Source organism: Labrus bergylta, chromosome 17 (assembly GCF_963930695.1).
Source record: "Labrus bergylta chromosome 17, fLabBer1.1, whole genome shotgun sequence".
Taxonomy (NCBI): Eukaryota; Metazoa; Chordata; class Actinopteri; order Labriformes; family Labridae; genus Labrus; species Labrus bergylta.
The window spans coordinates 12,809,070-12,832,009 of record NC_089211.1 but is presented as its reverse complement, the minus strand read 5'-3'; the positions used below and the strand labels follow the sequence as shown (position 1 = coordinate 12,832,009).

At 40.0% G+C, this 22,940-nt stretch overlaps 1 protein-coding gene across 4 annotated transcripts in view; it reads right to left on the bottom strand.

Moving 5' to 3' along the window:
- Nucleotides 1-22,940, bottom strand: part of strbp (spermatid perinuclear RNA binding protein) — an 80,183-nt gene that overhangs the window by 18,738 nt on the left and 38,505 nt on the right. For all 4 annotated transcript variants that reach the window (XM_029278087.2, XM_065965318.1, XM_029278086.2 and 1 more), the window contains 6 exons: nucleotides 17,507-17,687; nucleotides 7,677-7,939; nucleotides 6,407-6,575; nucleotides 4,298-4,586; nucleotides 1,257-1,375; nucleotides 249-344 (listed from right to left, as the gene is read on the bottom strand). In XM_029278087.2, coding sequence (XP_029133920.2) covers nucleotides 249-344; nucleotides 1,257-1,375; nucleotides 4,298-4,586; nucleotides 6,407-6,575; nucleotides 7,677-7,939; nucleotides 17,507-17,509 — 939 coding nt within the window. In that variant the 5' untranslated portion in view covers nucleotides 17,510-17,687. The remainder of the gene's footprint in view (nucleotides 1-248; nucleotides 345-1,256; nucleotides 1,376-4,297; nucleotides 4,587-6,406; nucleotides 6,576-7,676; nucleotides 7,940-17,506; nucleotides 17,688-22,940) is intronic.

The following is a 22,940-nucleotide window of genomic DNA, read 5'->3' as shown; positions in this document are numbered from 1 at the left end:
GACCTTCATTAATATCTTAATGAGGCTCTATATTCTGCTGTGCAACCGATTCCTTAGCATACAAGTATTATGTAATACAGAGTTCATTTATGCAGACATTAGAGCACATTTTTTCAAAATCCAACAGAAAAATGAACCCCTCATTACAGCAGGGAGAATGAAGGTATTTTGTGTCTATTCAGAAAATACAAAGCATAAAAATGCATTAAAGTTCAAGGGAGCTGATTATTTCCAGCAAAAAGACTCACCCATCCCTTGAGAGGTTCCCATACAGGGTGTCTATTGCACATGTCTCTAAGTATCCTGAGAACAATAACGCAGGACTTGAGTCCATTCACTCGAGCCTGAGAGATGTAGAGGGATGGAGAAGGTAGGAAGATGGACGATGGACAAATGAATGAAGGGAGAATGAAAAGAAAAAGAGAGAGGAAGAGGATAAATTGAGCACAAGAGGAGTGGTATTTGTGCAAAGACATGCAGATAACAACCTGCAGAACACCACTAAGCCACATAATGAGGTGATTGCCTCAGTCTAATATTCTTCATGAGCTCCCAGAGAGAATTAATATCATGATTTAAACATTTTGAATTTAGTTTACAAAACAGGTTTTATGGAAAATGACTAACTCTGTTTATCTTTTTTTTTTTTCTAGAAAATGTATACAGTCTGAACTTTGTTTTTGTAATTCTGTACTTTTTTTGGTCAGTAAGTTAAGTGAGTGGGTAGATAGATGGGGAAGGGTATGGGAGGGGAATCAAAGGGGAAGCATTGACATACTTTACAGAGCAGGCAGGTTCACATGATAGCAAAAATAAAAACAAGTATAAACCACTGCTTTTGTAGCCTTACGATCCTTTTAAAACTCAACTGGTTTTTCAGTTCATAAAAAATTGGTGCTAAATAACACTTTATATAGATACACACAGGTATTACTACAAAAATATACTTTTACCAAAATCTAAGATTGAGCAAATCTACAAAATTGTTGAAACCATTGTTTGATATTTGACATTTTTTGTGCTAAAAAAATGACCATATTGGTCATATTGTCTTCAATTCTATAACAATTAAGGATAATTGTAGTAGTGAAATTATAACAATGGTTCTATACTTATATCTAATCCTGGTTAATGTAAACTGGGTGGGCAAACTAAGCACCAATGCATTAACTGGCGGTGAGTGTTTCCCCCTAGGCTAAAATCGTCAGGCTACAATAAGCATCAGGCAGGAAGACAGGAAGTGAGTGGGTGCCGACCTGGAACCACTTGGCGTGTCGCAGCGCTGCCAGGGCCAACAGACATCTGTGTCTATCCAGCACCTCCCCCTCCTCCTCCTCCTCCTCAGCCTCCACTCTGTGCGCAGCAGCACCCAACACTGCCACAAAACAATAACAACCCAATATAGAGAAGATGAAACGCACACACGTCAGGTCTGAGTGTGTGTGTTTGAATTTGTTTTTGCGCGTGTGAATGTACGCAGACACACACTTCAACTGTGAGTGAATGCACACATACACACACACATGCATGGATATTTTGGTTACATACAAGGTGCTTTTCATGCCATAAAGTTGCTTCTCTCCCATTATGAATGCTCAATAAAAAATCCTCGCTCTCTTCATGTTGTCATTTTCAACAGCGTGCTCAAACTAACATGTGTTAAATGCATTACATGTTGGCATCCTAAACACTCTAAATACCCAGGATGCCCTGCCCCATGTATACTCACATGTTGAAAATTGCACAAACTTTTCAACAGTAGTTAAATAGCTGAAATCTATCCAGTCACTGACTTAATGGGAGAGCATTCAAGTTTACAAAGAAAGAAACAACTTTGTGGGATGGAAAGCCCCCCACAAACATACACCATCCAAATACTTAAGGAGTGTTTGATTTAATGTGCGTTGTTGGGATGCACACATTTCACTAAGCCCAGCAGGGTAAATCAATCACTCCTTCATGTATTTGAAGAGGATTTCATATATTTTGATCCAGTCTGCACCAGGCAGGAGTCAAAATAGGTGTTTATTTGCCTTCTGGATTACTTAAGGTGCACTTGATTTTCACAGACTCATAGAGAAACAGTGCAGAGAAAACAATTCCTGTCGGGGCGAACACAGAATCAAGCGCTCCTAAAGTAGATCTAAAAAATGAAAAGAAAAGTGGAATCTAAGATAGTTTGACCCCGTTGAGGACAAACACAACACAGGATGGGTCAAGGCAGGGTTCAGACAGAGCATTGTGGTTGGTAAAAGAGGAGCACTCTTCAGCTTTTCTATGTGAGGGTTTGATTCATACCGCCCAACACACTGAGCTGGTGGAGTTACTACACTCTCAACCATTCTGCTACAAAAACTCTGGTATGGAGGGCAAGCTGAATCAAACTGTGTGTGAATGGGAGCGGCCACATGGGGTTTCTAAAGAGGGATCTGTGTGAGTGTGAAATAAAGCACACTAAAGAGCCTTTTGGGTGTTAAAGTAAACAGAACTAGGTAAATATTTTTTTCTATCACTCTCCATTAAAACGATATTACTTCCCTCAAGAGGAACTAAGTAGACATGTCTGATGTGTTTAATGTGTGGCAGCAGCACAAGAACATCTATCGCACATTATCATGTTCCTCCCCTGACTTATGCATGCAGTGCTGTGTATTCCTCATTCAGGGTGATGTTTTGGTTAATCTAAAAAGGTCTCTCAGAGTGATCGCAGCTGCATGTGGAACCGTTCTGCTGCTAGTGGATCATTAAAGTCACTCTGCTGTTTCCTCAAACGCTCTTTTTAAAATCATAATCTGCTTCAGTGTTACTTACGGTGTCTGCTCCTTAAGTCTGATTTAAAAACCTCATTGCTATCGTGTTCTTATTCAGAGGAGCCTCACTTACTCGGTCAACAAGCTGTATGGGAGTAAAATAAAATCCCTGCATGAAATACTTAATTCCTTCGTATCGGCCAGAGCTTATGGAAACATTGTGCGCACAGCTTTTGCTATCATTCAATGTGTTTTGCATGATTTGTGCAAAACCTTCGGAGTCTTTCAGAAATATGTCACCTACACATTGCTTAAAACGTTTTGAGCAGGCCAGGGCATATCACCATAGTCATGAGGCAGCCATTTTTGACATCAATCTCAGGAAACAGAGCTCAAATGCTGCCATTATGTCCTACTGCTGTGCTACAGGTTGTCCAAACAAATTGAGAATATGACAAGTTTACAACTTTGTGATGAATCTAAAACTCAAAAGTTAAGTTAAGACAATAGGAAATTAAAATCAGAGGGAGATCAGGTATAAAAAAAAATATACTAAAAAAATGTAAAAATACATTTGATAACTCCTCAGCTGGTCTAATAAATATGTTGTTGTTGTTGTATTTTTACACGAAATGTGGCCTGCTAATACTCCAGATTTTCATTCATCATTTACTTTCCAGGGGGCTGATCAATTAAACAATAAACTGTTAAAATGACATTTTCAGTTTCCCTACATAACATAGTTTCCCTATAACACCTTTGAATAAAGCAGTTAGACTTCATGACAGCATCAGAGAGTGTAGTTTAAGAGGAGAATGGCCACCATGTGAATATTGCTAATGGTTTAAGAGAGCTAGAAGAGGTGCTGACACTGGATAACACCACTGCTATTTGTGCCTTCAAATGCAGGTGTTAATGTATCACAGTGTCAGACCCTTCCTTTAAAGATGTGACCCTATTAGACAGACAGGCTCACATCCCTCAACCTCCTTAGCTGCCAGATAAAATCCGAGCAATTAGACACCCAAAGTGACAGGTATCTATATCTTTAGGGGGAAAAATACTACTGTGTGTGTGTGTGTGTGTTCTGCTAGGTGTGTGACATAAAATACAGGCGGTCTGCCATGATGTATGGCTAACCTTGGCTATCTCTCATCTCTCTGCAAGACCTGAGTACCTAGTTGGATGGGAGCCATAGGATGGATGGACAGCTTACTACAGCTCAGTTATTGATTTCCCTGCCCTGCTGGCCTTGCTCTACAGTCCCGCCTCCCACAACCAATTATAACCAGTTTCTGCTACCAATGAAAACTGGGGGGATGGGGAGGGAAGATTGTTATTAGACTGAATTCCAGTTTAGTATGCGGTTCTTGTGTGTCAGCTCTGGTATTAGTCTATATCAGCATCAGCTAATGAGGTCAAAACGCTTCTATGACGTACAAAATAAAGCAGAAACTCTATTGGAGTGTGTTCCTGTGTGTGTGTTGTAAGGACTGAAAAAGAAGGAAAACCTACAACTTGTGTGCTTCCCATTTTTGTTTTCCTACCTCGCCCGCTCTTCTTCTCCTGCTCCTCCTCTTCATCCTGGACCTCCTCCGCCTCTTCCTCTGCCCCCTCCTCTTCCTCTGCCACCTCCTCTGCTCCCTCCCCATTCTCCAACTGCTCCTCCTCCTCTTCTTCCTCCTCCTCCTCCTCCTCCTCCTCTTCTTCATCTTCCCTCATGATCGGCGAGGTGAGGGTAATTTTCAGTGTGAGTTTGGGCTCTGTTGTAGTTCTTACCAAGATGGCCGCCTCGGGCAAGGAGCTTGTGACCTCGTATTTCTCTTCTGTCAGCTTCTGTCATGTGTCAAACAGACACAACTGGGTGGTCAGAGGCCAAGGCCACAACATGACACAGAGGCGTAATATATCTAAGCCTGCTGCTGCAACAACACCACCAAGTATGACAGGAAGTTAGTAATATGTCCATGAGAGAACATTTGGAGGACTTATCAGTCCTGTAGATACTTTCTGGAGACTCTTTCAAACAGGGCTATTTTTTATGAAAGTTGCAAATATCCTGAACTAAAGCAGAATTTTAAATGTGAGAAAAGCTATGATGCTGTAGATTAACATTAAGTCAACTCTTTTTCTCTTGGGGAAGTAAACCATATTCTTGAATAAATATATCGAGCAGAAAATATCCCTAATTTGACAGACAGAAGTTTTCAACTAAGTAGGTCTAATAGCACACTATTAACATGGATAACATTTTATTTGCAAACAAGTTATGAAAAGCTGAGATAAAGAAAAATGAACATTTGAGGAAAAAGAGGATGATGATGATCATTTGATGAAATACAACTGGTTCAAGCTCTTGTCTATGCGGGTATATTTCTTTGTGTTCACATTTCTCTATCTGTTGTTTCTTATGGTCTGACATCCATTTGTAAAATTGCCCATCTGTGTGTGCACCGTGCTTCTTCATTCAGCCCACATTCTGGAGGAATCAATTACTGCTGACCTCTGCAGTCAGGACCGATGATTACTGATGTAAATGAATTCATGTCAGCACACACAGTGGCCACATTTGTTACACGACACACTCGTATGTTTAAGCGCTTCCTTTGCATTTATACAAAGATAAATGGGATAACAGCTGCTTAGAACATTCATGCAACAGCAGCAAAAAATAATTCTGCAACAACAAACTGCAGCCTCATCCACTAATACTTAATCTAACACACACATTAACACAACAAGCAAATATAAAATGACTTAAATTTAAGAACAGCAGTAAACACTGAAGTTATGTTGCCTTTATGGTTAGGTGGAGCATAAGAATAAAGAAATGAATATTAGTCAGGGAAATGTCCTCTTAAGTAACAAAAACATGTGTGGGTGAGTTTGTGTCAGGGTGTTTCTGACACAGCTTCAATGTGCAGCGAGTCGCACAGGGCCCATCTACATCCCATTTGGCTCTGATGAGAAAATCTGAATCTTTGGTCACTGGCCCGAGACATGAGATTACCTTCCTGCCCACACACACACACACACACACACACACACACACACACACTTTTCTCTCCCAGTCATTCTACCTCTCACACCACTTAACAGCTGAAGAGAACGAGAAGGGAGGAGGCATAGGGGCAGAATTTATTCATTGAATAATTTCAGCTCCAGGAGGCCAGATTGGGGAGTTTTTGCCTGTTAGTTCTTGATGTTAAATACTTTTCCAGCTCTTCTCTCAGATTAGTGACTTGTTAATGTGGAAACATGACACTGAGGAAGTGATGCGACGCTGTGTCACAACTCATTAAAACACTTCTCGACTTCTCACTTAATACTGCTGTTACTTGTCTACTTGTTACCCACCTTCTGTGCTTCTTTTCTACACCTACACACAAACTTAAATATGAGGTCATAGCAGGGAGGAAGTGCACATTTAGACAGGGGCTCATAAATTGTGATCTGAACTAAGAAATTCAATCTTGAACACTTGGGAGGGTGTTTCAATCAAAACATAACTTTGTTGGATTAAGTCACTGACGCTTTAATAAAACCACTAAGATTCAATTGTGCGTTTGTCAGCAGCAGGTTTGTGAATGGGAAAGAGAAAACAATAGATGCAGGCTAGAAATCTCTAAGCATGCGTGTGTATGTGTGTGTCTTACCTCGATCTGTGTGGGTAAATTGTGACAGACAGTGTCCAGCAGTGTCTGTGTGGGTTTGTCTCTACACATCAGCACAAGCTCTAGGTCCATGTCGCCTTTGATCAGGAGGCCTTTGGCCACCAGGCCGATCCTCATCACGCCACACAGCACGCCACCGCAGCTGGACTCCCTGTTTTAAAAGTAAAAAATCAATGAGCGATAAGGTTATGGGCTTTTTTTTTAATCTGTAAGGAAAATGTCATTTCAATTTGAGACTGAACATTTTGATGTTACTTCACTTATTAAATAGAAATCTATTCTGGGCTCTCAGGGAGTCAGTGTAAAAAAAAGTATTTTAATGTGTATCAATATTTAATGTAATCTTTGGAAAACGCTGTGTGATTAAAAAAAGGAAACTACAAGGTGCCAGTCAAGACGGTTAAATAAGATAAGACAAGGCAATTCAAGACTTTAATGGGAAGAAGTGAACCCTTACTAAAAAAGACTCATGAAGAATCATGTAGACTGAGACAGAAACTGTAAAGTGGCTAAAGTTTGTTACCCTGCCCCAAATGCCCCTTCTGTTAAACTAACGTTCTTAAAGGCTTTATATGTGATTTTTCACTCTTAAATGTAGAAATCAAGTATATCCTCTGAAAATAACTCTGTGAGTCATGACTGTCTACAATGGGTGTAACACCTGAGTCCCACTGTCTGTGATGCTTTCCGAGTTTTCCGAGTCCTATCTTCAGTTTGTTTACATCGCCAGGACAGCTGGCTGACTCATCCCCTAGCGTATAAAAGTTTTTTAATTGAGGGACTAGAGAAAAGAAGAATAACATACTGTACTCACTGCTTAACTGCGTTTGTAGATCACGCTCATTTTGGGTAAATTTACATGCAGTGTGAAGATACGAGCATAATAAAGATCGCTAGCATTAGCATGCTAACACAACAATGCAGCGCGAGTTGTTTTGGTTTCATGCTGGTGCTCAAGGGCGACAACTGCAGGATAAAAAAAAATAAAAAATCGCATATAAAGCCTTTAAAGGAAAAAGTAAGAAACGTCAAAAATAATTTAGCATTTTTGGTCAGATTTTTCCTTTTCTGTTGTGTGTTTTGACATGTACGGGACAAATAAAAATAAATGAAAAATAAATAAAAAGATTAAACAAGCTAAAAGACGTCATTTCTAACATGATATCACATTTCTACAATTTTATTGATTCAATAAAAAAGAAAACAACTTCTTGTTTATCTGCAGCTCTACTCTGCCCTACCATACTCTCACCTGTAGCTTGCAGCCGAATCCTCAGTTTTGTCACTGGGCTCATCTCCATGGTCGTCCTCCTCTGTGCCGTCTGCCGGGTGGCTGTTGACCTGGCTGATATTGTCGCTGCTGCTCTGATCCAGCGAATCAGAGACGTGTTTGAGGGCACACTCCACAGTGGACACCAGTGTCTGCACAGCCTCCAGCTCCTGAGAGGAGGGGTAGATGGTGGAGTGCTTTGCCATGACATGGCGGTCATCGTTGCTGAAGGAACGGAAGGACCTCTGGAATTGGTAGAAGGATGAGAAAATAACATAAAGTTATCCTCCTCGTCTTATTTCAAACCGGCGACAGGTTTTAAACAGCAGATTGGTTTTTAATCCATCAAATAAAGCTTTGTATTCTACTAACTAATGAAGCTAACTAAAGACAAAAACACCATTTATGGCACAAGCAGCTTTTTGTGTGTTCGCTTTAATGCAGACAGGACTTGAAGAAATTAATTCTCAATGCAGTGACCCTGATATTAAAATTCATCATTTTCTCCACCTGCTTATTCAATCTGATCTTTCAGTTCTTCTGTCCCTCTAGTTTGCTTCATACTGTCTGTGAAGTGTAAAGAGGAATCCAACCACAGAAGGAAGAAATCAGGTGAGAGGCATCAGACGGGGTTAACAAAAAAAGAAAAAGAAAAGAGGATGTCTGAGATGCCAAGGGGAAAAGAAAGAAAAGCAGAGAAGGGCTTTGGAGGGCGTGCAGAATCTTCATTAAATGGTTTTTGAAGAGGAAGCTGAATTCAAAGATAAAAGTTACGCATGTGATAGAGAGCACCAGGTGTAACTGCGGCTTTTGTGACTCACACTCTGCAATTAATACCACCCAGATGGGCCAATGTGTGAATGCACACTCATATACAAACATCTAATAATGTGAGCATCAGCTGTTCTCTTCACATGTCACAGCACCGCAGTGGGAGGCTGTTAATGCAGCTAAATGGTTAATTAAAAGCACTTTGTTACGTTAGCGATGATTAAAACATCTGACCATTAAGTTTTAACTAATATAATTTGAATGAACTGATGCATCAGGGACATGTGTTCAGTGTTCGTGCACCAAACAGATGATGAGATAACCCTTTGTTAGTTTAATGACACTAACAATGCATTATCATTTATTATCAAAGCACACATGATGTCATTCTTGAGGCCAAATTTATAATTAATACCAGAAATACCTCTATAACAGAAGATATGAAGATTAAAATACTTTTCATGATAAGTTCTTTCACATTAGTTCTTCCTTTATGGCTAGCAGTAGGGGTAGGACAAAATATCGACATGGTAACCGATCTTCGTTCTGACTTGTGTGATACAATTTTTGCATCTCTGGTGCGACATATCATAAATATATAAAATACAGGACTCTGAACAGAGTTCTCCGCCAGTTTGACTCACCATGTCATCACTTTATGACTTAACCCGGTGGCCGTTATGACATAAATTGAGCAGACGTTAATAACACGTTAATGATTCCCACCCCTAGCTAGCAGTACCAAAGCTTTTATTGAACACTTGATTCATTTTTTATTACACCAACTGTATATGTATACATAAACATGTCATTACATGTGGCATCTTCATTTTTTTCTATACTCGCTCAATAACAGCATCTTACTTTCTCTCTTGCTCTTTTTTTTTTCCAAAAGCCCTCTTTAATTAAATTTAGATAAATATAAGTATGTTTACTCTTAAGATGACAGGGTATGTTTACATCAAAGCGTGTTGACCTGAATTTGAAGAAACAGGATATTATTTATCAATAGAGGTTATCTTATTTTGACGGGGAGCCTAAGGTGCAAACCTCAGTTCAACATGAGGAGGCTGCTCTCAAAAAAGCTGCTTATCTCTAAGAGCCACATTTCCCTTTATTCAGTACACACACTGAGTCAAAGAGAACCACACACCAGGCATGCTAAGTCACACACACACACACATATACAAAGAGAGAGTAGAGATGACCTTTCAATAGTAGTAAAGATAGTGCAGTTTGAGCACTTTGAACCTACTTGAAATCCAAGGACCACTGCACATTTTGCACACACACAGAGAAAAACACAAGTACACACACACACACACACACACAATCTTTATCCCGTTCTTAATTGAACGGGTGACATTCTCATTCACCAGAGTGAGTGAGATAAAGCCATTAACAGAAGGGAGGACAAGCCCTGCACAATGACTGCAGGCTGACAGGCTGTGTAGCTCAATATGCAGAGTTTGGCACAAACATTTGGCAGGGCGACACACTGCAATCCCACTGGGACTCAACTGTGATTCTTCAACACTTTGGCAATGCACGCTGGAGTGACACGCTGGAGTGAATTTAGATACCTCGAAAGAAGATGCAGAATTAGATTTATGTACCTAGTTTCATTGCATCATGCCTCCTTTTGATCAGACGACGTACCCAGCTTTATTCAACATTTAGAGAGAAATTCATACATTTATGTTACTTGAGATGCCGTCTTAAAAAAGATATTAATTTACATTGTTAAAGAATAAATGTAAAATGTACACTTCAGTTGTATAAATGCATTCATGTTAATTTGCTGAAAATTAAGCGAAATAAAATGTGATTTATAAACAATTAACTAATAGAACTTTTTCTTTTCTTAAATAAATCTTTTATTAAAGACATAAAGCGACAACAATTTTGATGTATATGTAACTGAAATATAATGATTTTCCCCTTGTGTTACCTCTGGATTCCGAATAACTGAAAAATAAACTGGTTACTAGAAAGATAAAATAATATTTACTGAATAAGGGAAGTAATCTCTGCACTGTTTATGAGTAATTTTTACTCTCTCCAAGTTATTCTTCTTCTGTAAATATTTTGGCCTGAGCACAAATTTTCTTAAAAAAAGGAGATGGCTGTGTAACCAGGAGTGTGTGTCCTGTGTGTGTACCTTTCTACAAGTGTGCCTTGTCAGAGCAATGTTTAACAGACCAACAGTTGCAGATTTTATGAGCCGTTGCTAATAGGAGCTCCTGCAGTCATAAACCACACGGCCAAGAGAGTTTCTGTTTTCTGTGTGTGTGTGTGTGTGTGTGTGTGCTTGGAGGTACTACTTGACCGTGGGGGAGTTGTTGCCCAGGCACCTCTGATCACGATGTAAATCAGAGCAGTTAAGGAGGACTCGCTGACAGGAATCGACCTCCTAAATCAGCAAGTACCCAGATAATGATGCAGACATTTCGACAGGTGACACTATAAGTCAGCTAATGTTGCAGAGATAGACGTGATGAAGGGTTGTTCACCTCCATACTTATTTATGAGAAAGTTTGAGATACAGTTTTCTGGATAATTCTGCATTTTTCACCATTTTTCTACAATTTCCTCAGAATGTAATGAAGTAAATATCTTACTTTTTGATCAAGAATATGTTTTTTTTTTCCTGTTCCTATCATTCCTGTTCAACAGATATGTTTTAGAAGTGTCTTTAAGATTAATAGGTTAACAAAGAGTCCTAACGTGTGGTTTTAAGCATTGAACATTGAATGCTTCACATGTTCTGTGTTGACCATGGCTGGGAATCTTTGGGTGTCTCACAATTCGATTTCCATTCTTGGGGTCACGATCCATGGATTCAAAGTCTATTTTTGGATTTGGACTGGCTGAATTCCGTGCTGCTCCATTTGGCATACCGAGTTAAAGAGCTAGCCTTAGCACTAAGATTTTTGGAAGTTATTAATCTATTTAAAATCTCAGAAGATAAGATTCTCGAGTTGTTCATAAAACCATATTTTTCCACCTCTAGTGTTGACACCTCTTCAAAGACCTCTTCGGACCCTGGTGACCGATTGACTCTCAAAAAGATGCACACCCCATGCACAATCTGCTCAAGACAACACCTTGGTTGTCCTTGAATCCACCCTGACCTGTTCATGACCTCAAGGTCAATCACACAATATGCTCCCCCTGTCTGAGGTTGAGAGCTTAACAAATCATAAATGATAGTTCAGTCCCAAAGGACCCCAACCAGATGCCTGTATCATCCCCCATCGCCACTTACACAAATGTAGACTGTGTCCAATTTCAGCACATTGACCTACAGATGATCCTGGTGAAAATTGAGTTAAACTGTCTTGCAGGGTCAAGGTTACTGCTGACATGTTTCCATAATTCATAAATCATGTTCCAGTTTTTATTTTATAGTACAACAGAATTTTTAACAAAGAACATTTTAACAGACAAGTTAAAAAATATCTTCAACAGAGTGCCAACTTGTGGGGATAAACAGTCAAGAGAGCCAGGCAGGTTGTTAAGAAGGAAACAGTGTATCCAGATTATCTAAATCGCTTTAATTAGAGCTAAAACTGAAAGTCAGTGCAGAACACGTCAGAAACACTCTTCTTAACTGACTAATCTGGGGATTTGTTTCAAACCTGTCTGATCGTCTAACTGCAAAATCAGCGATCAACCTAAAGAGTTCAATGTTATGAGTCACACTAGTAGGGTCACATGTGCAACAGTTAAAAAGCAAAAACAAAACAGTGACAAATATACTTTGACATCTGCATAGGAAGAAATGTGCCAACGGTTCTAGCATTATTATCTTACTGGTTGCCAGATTTACACCAAATCAAAGTTCAATTTAGCTGTTAAATCTTTCTTTCTTTTTGAAGTTCCTGAATCCTAATTTCTAATGTTAGTTGTAATAATGTTTTGGCCAGGGGTGGAGTCTGGGGATGTCCATTCTCATATCTCTTTGGCCTCCCCAAGGTCCACCCTGAAATCCTAAACTATGATTGGCTATTTGCCTGGTCCGAAGCGGGACTATTAAAATCAACTATATTTCCTGTTGCAACTGGCTGCTGATATCTTTCTTTGCATCTTAATGCAGCACATTTCATTTTCTTAAACTTTTAACTGCAACTTTGGACATACTAACTTCTTCTAAGTGACCCAGTTGGGACTCCTCGATTCAAAAAGTCTGGACACCTTATTTTAGCGAAGGCTAAGTGTAATTTCTGTAATTATTAAATATTACAAAAAAACTCTAAAGCTAACATTATTTTAGCGTGGAACTGGAAACAGGCAATCACTATTATTTCATATTATTAGCAAAAATGTATCGGCTTCAATGATAATCACTTAAACAGCTGTGACTACCACAACAACCTAAAGCTCTGTGAAAGACACAACACGATTTTTACCAAATGGGTGAAAATGTATTAGTCAAACCCAAGCTTGTCTACTGACGAATCCCAAACAGATGTATACAGCTGCTGCTATTTGATCACAGCTTTCTGCGGACCACCAGCAAACACCATGCAGTGTTTATGTATACCTTCATATGGCCTTGTTGCACGGTGCTTTTAGACGGCACACTTACCAATTACACTCCATTTCATGCTCCAGTGAGACCAACCGGCTGGCAGGCGCATGTTACATAATGATATTACACAGCATTCACAACTCACTGTGTGTTAATGTGCACACACACAAGAAAACCTTGTACACATCATGGAATAAATGCAAGAAATCTGTTATTTAACCCAGTACATATGAAAGTCATGCGTGACATATGCACATACTGTACAACAGAGTGTCTTACACACATATACACCAATTACTTCTATCACTTTCATCTATCAACCTCTAAATTTCTAATAGCCTGCAGTAAAACCATTTCAGCTCAAGGTGTTGTGGTTCGACACACACACTGTCAGTAGAGGCTATTTCACTTTAAAGGCAGCAGCAGAATCCAATGAATTTCCTCTCCATCGCTGCCTGTCTCTTCCTGTCTCTCTGCGGCCATCTGCTATAAATTACATGACCCAATGCCAAGGACAAGATTCACTGGAACAATATCAGCTGTGATTGCAGGGAAACTCTCTTTCCGTGTCCTTACACAAATTGATCTACAGCCCTGTTATCTTTACAGAAGCATCTAGGGATATTGTGCTGCATGTTTGTCTGCTTAGGCAGTGGGCCTAAAGAGGTGTTTACGTGCACTTGGTCGTCTTATATTGCATACTGGGAGCTTGGTTGCCATCAAACATTTTTTAAGGTATTGAGAAAAAGGAAAGAGCGATGACAGAAGAATGATGATGAGAATCCAAAAGTGAACAACAAGGTCATGCAAGGCTGACAGATCAATGGAAGGAGTTGCAGGGGGGATAAAGACAAACTGGTTCTTAATATTTGTGGCCAGGTGCAATGAAGCTGACAACAGAGTCCAAAACCCTCTCAAAGTAAAAACAAACAAACAAACAAAAGCCATGAATACCAGGCCAACAATTTCAGAAGTGGTGTCTGAGAAGATGTCACACCTCTTAAGTCGAACATGAAACCAAGCGAAGCTGAAGCAGAAAGGAAAATTCAAAACTTCAAACACCCATCACAAAATGGGCTAGGAGTGACGGGATAGGCAACACACAAGCACACACAAATAGAATAAAAAAAACCTCAGTGCTGTCTCCGTAACATCCAGCAGCCTGGGGGAGATTGCATTAAAAATTCATTCAGTGATTTATCTGCACTCTGCTTGGCAGGCCAACCCCGCCACACTCCGCTATCCTGTTTTATTGCTCTCTCTCTCTCTCTCTCTCTCTACCTCTGTATTTCAAATTACCAAATGCATGTGGTCTCAGACACAAGATAGCAGGCTTCACATATGTCAGTATATACTGTATAAGCAAGATCAAGCAAAACAAAATAAAAATAGGCACACTTAATGTCCTGATAAACATCAGATAAAAATAGACCTAGAAAACAATAAATATAAAGCACATGTCGTCAGTTTAAAAATGCATCTATCCATGATCAATCAAACTTGTTACTTACCCTCTACAAACTACTTTACCCAGCATCTTTTGCACTAACATAAAAAAAAAAAAATCAATCCATGCTCTTTGCCCCCTTTCAAGTGTCTGCATTGTTTAAACGGTTTATAGCCTCCCTATAAAATGTTACGACTGTTAAAAGCAGATGAGCCGACTTCACACAGTTTCTGGGCCTATTATTACAGTACTGAGTGTGATTACACAAGGGGAAATAAGAGAATACAAAAAATTGAATATACGATGATGTCATATAGAAGATCGAGAAAATATTGTAAATACATTTGTTTCCAGTTTCCACAAAAGCTTTTGAGACCTTTTAGATTTTTGTATTCTGAAAGCCAATCTGGTTATTGGTCTACCTCAGGATGGGAAGCCCAGGTTCAGGTCCAGCTTGTGGCTCCTTTACCGTTGTCCTGCTCTGTGCAGTTTGCTAAAAAACGTAACTGTTCAAGGCCTCTCCACAAATGTGGATTAAGTGTCGAGCCCTCAACACCCCTGGATATATAGACTATTTTATCTTTAAGTCATTCAGAGTCACTATTGTTTTCCTGGTCTGGAAAGATTGTGCACAATATCTTGTATAATTACTGGGGCGGAGTTACCACCTGGCCTCACAAGAAGGTCATTTTTTTCAGTCTTGCTGCACCTGGCTATAAGTGTCAGTGTTTGTGAATCTGACACTTTTTGCAATGATGCCAATTTGCAGAGGAAGGGGCCAGTTTCCCTAGAATGACTGGATCATGGCTCATTTAAATATGTGCACAAAGACGCTGTTTGCTCTGCAGGGCAGTTAAGGGTGCAGTTAACCAATTGCAGGCCCTTATAATAAAAACAGCTTTAGCGAGTGTAAAAAGCTGTGTAATGCTTCAGGCCTTGTGCGTTTGTGTGAGCTCAAGGTAAAAAATAAAAAAATACATAAAAAAAGGAATGAAGAGTCCGACAAACGCAGAGGGCATGTGTATTCGTTACATGCTGGAAACTCAGCTGAAAGTCGATATAGAAACTGTTTTGGTGTTTTGTGCGATTAATGCAGTGACAAGCCGGCAAGGTCACCGACAGTATTGCTGCATCACCAGAACTCAAGACTAATCAAAGCAGGCCACACACACACACACACACACACACACACACACACACACACACACACACACACACACACACACACACACACACACACACACACACACACACACACACACACACACACACACACACACACACACACACACACACACACACACACACACACACACACACACACACACACCTCATTACCCTTGGTTATTTATGAGCTCAACCGTGTGCCCCCTTCTGCAGCATCTTACCTTAGCATCTTCAGGAACATCTTGTTTTCGCTCAGTCTTTTTTCCCGTCTCCTCCCCCCTTTACTTTTCTCCCCCTTTTCTCTCTCCATCCACAGAGACCGCTATCCCACTCTTTTCCTTTTTGCACTCATTTTCCCTTCTTCCCCCTCTCTTGTTCTGGTTTTCAATAATTCATCTTCTGCTCTGCCCCCCATCCCCTAGGGAAAAGGCTCCCACTGTCACAGGCCGAGACCATTAATCAATCCCTCGTCTCTCTCTCTCTCAACCTCACTCCGTTCTTAACCTCCCTTCTCTCCCCCTTCATTTCTTCACTCTCCACTTCTTCTGCTTATCACGTCGGTTGTGTTTTTTTTATCTGCCATGTTTCTGTCCAGCATTTACTTTTTTATGGTTTTATCTGCCTCCACTTGTCATTCTCCCCCTCCAGTGTGCTCTTTGATCTTTTGAGACACCCTCTCCTCCCCCTAAACAACACAGCTTCCTGCTTCCTGTTCTGCACTTTCCTCCTCCCATCATGCAACTCAAGTGCTATTCAGTGGGAATTTTTTTTAATGTGTTTATCACGATTGATGTTGTGCTAGTAAAAAAAAAAGCGAAATAATGATGATTGTTTCTAAAAAGTTGAGGAAAACTTCAGACCAAAATCAGCCTGCGCCGTATTTTACATGTTTCTAGCTCCATGTAAGGCCTATTATACTTTTCAAACCATCCTTTTTGGTCTTGATTTTTCCTCCACTTTTTAAGTCTTCCTTTCCATGAGCACTGGTGGTTTGAGGGATACCAGAAGCGCTCCTGTTGGCAACTAAAAGTACAGGCAGGTTGTTATACAACTTTCCATTTACACCTCTATTTTTGAATACTCTTTGATTTCAAAACAATATGGCCGGTATTTTAATGCACTTGTTGACTTTTTTTTACAATCAATTCAAAGTTGTATTTTTTTTGGCCTTCATTAAACCTATAAGGCTTTAGAATAAGGAGTTATTAGCACATTTGGCCTTTAACCATGAACTTTAGAAATACAACCAATTTTTCATTATGATTATTTACAGATTACAACCAACATCTTATGATAAATGTTCTAATTAATCATAATGAGATGTTTTTTTATTGGATTGACTCTTAATCTAGAAGAAAAATCTAAAATAAATATTAATAAACAGTGAATTTCTTTTTTATGACTAAATATTTCCTATCAGTGTTATTATTAACAAGCAATCCAACAATACAAATATAACCAATGTATTTTCAAAGTAACACCATTTACATACTAATGGACAGCTTATAGTAAGTCTACTGGTTGTTCTTTTTTCTCTCTTTTAATCACTCTCTTTCTTTCCACAAGCAACTTGTCTGTGTTCTCTTGTTTCCTGTTATTGTTGGTCACCTTCCACGCCTCCTTTGTCTGTTTCATGCTTCTGTCTTCTCCTTCTCCTCTTTCCCAAAGTAAACATATGGCCTGTACAGTTCCTCCCCCAAAAAGGTCTCCCCTCCTGTCCACACTATGGCCTTTATCAGGTGTCTCCCTTTGACACACACACACACACACGTTTAGAACAAGTTTTCAGATTGAACTCTTTCCCCCTTTAGTAAAGGCTGTTTCCTTACTCCACACTAACACAAGCACAAGGCACACACTCACACACACCAATTACAGACCAGAGTGTATTACCATGCCTGCAGGAGGGCTGGTCACTCGTTTCCTTCCTTCTGTCGCCCGCTTCGGGAGTTCCGGGGCACGTGGTGGGGGTTGCAGAAGCAAGGTTATCGGTCAGGAAGTTGCCGTCAAGCCGTTTCCACTCCTCATGTGCTCCTCTGTCTCTCTGGCCAGCGCTGAACCAGAGGTTGTATGTCTAAGAGATAGAGAACCAGAGAGAGAGGATGGCAGGTCAATCAGTGTGTCAACACCTACAGAATGCGATCTCACCATCTTATACAAAAACAATCAAACTGGCAAGTGTTTTATCTTTACACTGCAGAAAAGTGGTGTGATTAAAAGATTTGACCCATTTGAAGAAAGATATGTTGCCACACATAAACACAAGCACACACACAAGCACATGCAAGCACGCATACAGGATTTCATTCATTTTTCATGAGCTGGCAGCGATCTGAGGGAGAGGGGGTGTAATACAAACATACACTTGTTCTCATACACTAGAGTTACACACTTTAAGCCTAACACACCCACCTCCATTCACACACAGACACACACACAGACCAAGACATACACATGCACTCATGCAAACTAGCTGACTATGCACAAAGCTCTTTCTCCTGAGCCATGAGTCCACACCTTGGCCATCATTAAGGAACAGTGACATTTCCACCCGCTTTAAAAAAGAAGCAGCGACTATATTGCGTAAAGTAATCATAATGGGATTGCTGCTTGACTCTAAAATACAGTGTTTTACTACAAAGCCCTTCTGATTCACCCTGTGATGAATACTAGAGAGGGCGCCAGGAAACAAATTGAGAGCACAAAACTCGGAGCAGGATTTAAAATGACAGTGTTTAGTGCTTGGCGAGAGCCGGATCATTGAGCTACAGAGTGCTCCTTCCAATACAAAGTGAGACAGTAATGGTTCTAACCTTATCTCTTTCTGGCTTTTATTCCCTCTTAGAGAAGAAAAGGCATCGGTGAAGGTGGAGTAAAACAGAAAAAAAAAAGATGTGAAGGCTTTCTAAAAATTCTGAATACAAGGAATAAAGTGAATAAAAAATTCAATGCAAGTTAACCTATTCACCTTTTTGCTTTTCCATGCCTTGAATGACAATTTACTTCTGACCTGTACTTTCGGTGCATCTTAGTGCTCAGTAAAGTAAATATGCATCTGCTGTTGCTATGAAAACACTGCAGGCCAGTTTTATCAGGGGAGAGCAAGCAGAGGTGAAGAGATACACAACGTTCCTATTCACAACATGAAATGTCAACAGTATCACCACTGACAGTACACAGAAGCATCTGGTCACAGTCAGACCAGAGCAATGACATTTATAGAGCTGTGCAGGTCTGCGTGCGTTCACACACAGTTTAGGTGGGAGGATAACGGAGCAAAAAAGCATCTGTAACTCCAAACCTAACATTTATTTAGAATATTTGACTATTATGGAGTATGGTGGCAAAATACTTTATCTTTGGACGCTCCTTATTTGTACTGCTACTCAAAGAATGTTTGCTTCATACCTGGTATGTACTTTGTTTATGCAGCTAAAAGCACTTCACCCAAGTAAAATGATGACTCATTTAGCCAGAAAGAAATATCAAATACGACACCAACAAGATGACTGACAACATTCAAGAAAAACTTATTCTGACTCTGGTCTTAGGACTTGTACTCAACAAACAAAAAAACATAGTTTGGCTGCAAATAAGGAGTATTTCCTGCACAAGCTTTTGTTTTCCTGATTTATCAGTTGGTTGTTTATCCATTAAATGTTAGAAAATACCCATCAGTCCTTAGGCGAAGAGCCTCATTACTGTTTTTGAGGTTGATTTGCAAAACCTGTAATCTTGATCATCATTACCAACAGTTTTCTCTACCTGACAAATAAACAGCCCCCTTAACTGTTGTTGCGTATCTCATCACTTGGAGACTACATCTCTATCTTACCGCTGTCAGGGGACAGAAAAGAAAAACACACGTGTGATTTGTGCCTCTCTCAGAGCATCCGCTCGGTGAACGCTCAGTGGGATCGAGTACGAACAAGAACAACCGAGGAAGGGGGAGAGAGAGCGATCATTTAGAGAGAAATGGGGTAGAATTGAAAATGAGCATGAACACGAGGAAGTAGGACAAGGACAGCGAGCAAATGAGGCAAAGAGAGAAACTATAAAGGAGAATACGGAGCAGCGCAGGGGGGCAGAGGGGAACCGGATAAACAGCGAACACCGTTATTGAGCCGGCCCCCTAGGGGCAAACAGACTCGACCAGAGGCTGCTCCTCATTTTCTCTCCAGTTCTCCCTGGCAGCCGGTCGGCCACACCGACAATTACCTCTTACACACCTGGCAGCGACAGTGTGTGTGTCTGTGCTCTGTTGTCGTGCCACTTACCTTACAGCCAACACTCCTCGCTTGAGGGGGGGGCTCAGTTTGCTTCCACCATGGGTTGGCCACTTAGGATTGTGTGCACATGATTATAGCTCATGAACACAAACACACACACACACACAGAGTCCCTGCCAGGAAGAATAATAACAATGTGCCAGCCCCTATTCTATTCTCATTATCAGAGCAATATAAAACAACAACACCAATTCTATCCATTTACTCCCCTCTCATGACACTTTCCTTCTCATTTTACTTTAATCAAAGTAAGTACACCTGAATAAAAAAAGACACTATGCACCTTGATAATACTTATGTTGTTTGTATCAAGTCATAATTAAAGGCCTGGATCACAAGGACGACAACATGTGTGTTGAGTTCAGCAAATTGTCTGGTGACAATGAGGGGACGAGTGGGTTGCGCTGGAGACGAGTGAGGGGATATCAATGTCACATTATCAAACATTACCAGTCTTCTTACCTAACTGATTCATTAGTTTGCAGGAAGCTAGTTAACCCTTCATGTTCTACACAGAATAAGATCTCTTTTGTGATGGCTGCTAACTAGAGAGGCTTATTTTGAAGACTTACCGGTTGTACGTAGTACAGTCATGGCTCTTTTGACTAAATCTCCAGTGAGAGCGCAAGCCACCACGGAAGATTTATGAAATCCTTTCATCATGACTGCCAGAAATAATCAATGCATTATAAACCCTAAATGAGCCAACAAACCATGTACACTTTGGGTAAACACTGCATGCTAAATAGTGCTTGTATTAAAAATATTATATTTTTTCATCAGAAAAAAAGAAAGAGAAGAAATACAAACAAGCTTCTTGGATGTCATGCGAGTAAATAAACCACAGTTCTACCCATACTGCTGGTCAGATATTTTCCTGTTAAACACTTACATATGGATGTAAAGATTCACCCTAAAATCGTGATAAATCTATTCAAAGTTGTCAAGATTCACATCGGTACTCTGAAAAAAGGATCACAATAATACCGTGAGCGTCAGCAGATATAGAGCAGGGGCGGTTGGCAGCTGCAGAGCAAGATTTTGAAATTGAGGACGCACCACCGTCTTTTAAATCAGAGGCGTGGAAGCATTTTGGCTTCCCCAAGACAGAAAATGAAAAAGGTGAGAAGATAACAGACAAGACAAAAACTGTGTGCAAATATTGCAAGAAGACAGGGAACTACACAAATAGCACAGCCAACATGATGCAGCATTTAATCACAATGAGAAGGTCCAATCACCTCCCTTGATGTGAGAAAAAAAAACATGAAAAGGCCAAACCACACTGACTGAGAGTTTGCAACCCCTAAAGGAATCTTTTTCAGTCATAATTTGTCTAGTCTCATTTTGTAGAATAAATCGTGAGAGAATCGTATAGTGAACGCAGTATCGCAAATCGTATCGTATAGTGAGTTCAGTGAATCGTTACATCCCTATTCCTAGATATTAACAGATAGCAGCTTGCAGCGGCCACGTCACTAGCAGCATCATTCCTAATCGTGCATCGCTTTAAGCATTGATATAGTTTACAGGTGAGTTATACACAATTAAAACAGTTCTCGTGAGAATATTTTTCTTGACAAAGACCGAAACTGTTTATATACCAGGCTGTAAACATGTTTAATTCTGTATTCGACTTTTTGATTAAGGACCTAATGGGGTTTGACTCGTTTTAGAAACCAGCCTCGAGTGGCCACTCCCAGAATTGCAGTTTTTGGGAACTTCCACGTTGACTATGTTTTCAGGTTGCTGCTGCTTGACGGCCTTCAGTAAAACCACTCTTTTCTTTCTCCCGCTTGGTTTGACAGTGGCCATGTTTGAACATGCATGCTTTCTTCTTGCCTCTTTCAAATCTAACTTTCCTAATTGTTCATGAAGCCCCCAGCGGCCTTCCTCCTCTTCGTTGGGTTCAACATTACCAATTATTACATCCTTCTCTGCATTTACACTCCATCTCTTTTTTTTTTTTTTCCTCCCTCCAGAATTCATTTTCCACTTTTCCCTCTTCTCTTTCTTATTAACGTCATCCTGGGTCATTAATGTGTGATTGTGTTTTTTCTCCAGAGAAGGAGAGGAGGAAAGAGGAAAGCTGCCTCATTAACGCTGTTGCTGGCTCATGCATAGATTTGCTCACAACACACACACACACACACACACACACACACACACACACAGCGACGCCATCCCCTCAATTTGCTTCCATAATCAATGAATATATTTCTCCTACAAGTTTATGCATGAGGGAAAACACACATACACATCTGTTCCGTGTCCTTCCATCACCACGGGTTGGTGATTACGTCCCGTTTTCCCGACAGAGATGAAAAGAATCAGACAGAGGATGAGAAACAGGGGATGGGAAGTGATTGAAAGATGAAGGAGAGATAGCAGAGCTGGGGATTTTGCTGAGATGGCACTGAGCAGCAATTTACACCTTTCTCATCGGATAAGCATCAAATAAGATGAGCAGCGGAAGAGACGGGGTGAGGAAGACAGAGGATTGGAGAATGCCACAGAGAGTTGGCTAATTAGTGTGGGAGGACCTGATTTTACACAATGCATTCTCTCTTTAGAGTTTTGATTACCAGCCTACTACTGTATTCATCTTATTTTTAATCATCTATGTTTTAGAGTTTGTCAAATGTTGTTGACATATTTTTCATGGTTGGATTATCAAATTTAAAGCATTATTCACAGTGGCCTCAGGTTTCTTAAGAATACAAGAGTGTCATGATTTCATCAGATCTGTTTTTTTATTTGAATGTTTACAGTCACAATTTGCATATTCTCATGATTTAATAGAATTCCAAATCTAATGATACAAATGAGCATACAAATACCATCAGGAGCTCATTACTGAGAAGGCCTAAGACAGGTTGCTGGAAAAAAATAAGTAAGTAAGCAAGCAAGTTTTTTTGACAGGATATAATTAAAAACACAAATTAAAAAAAAGGGTTTAACTTTTTATTTCATGCTTTACTTCCATGATTCTGGGGATCAATTTCCTATGTAGTACTCATTTTGAAGGCCATTTTTGT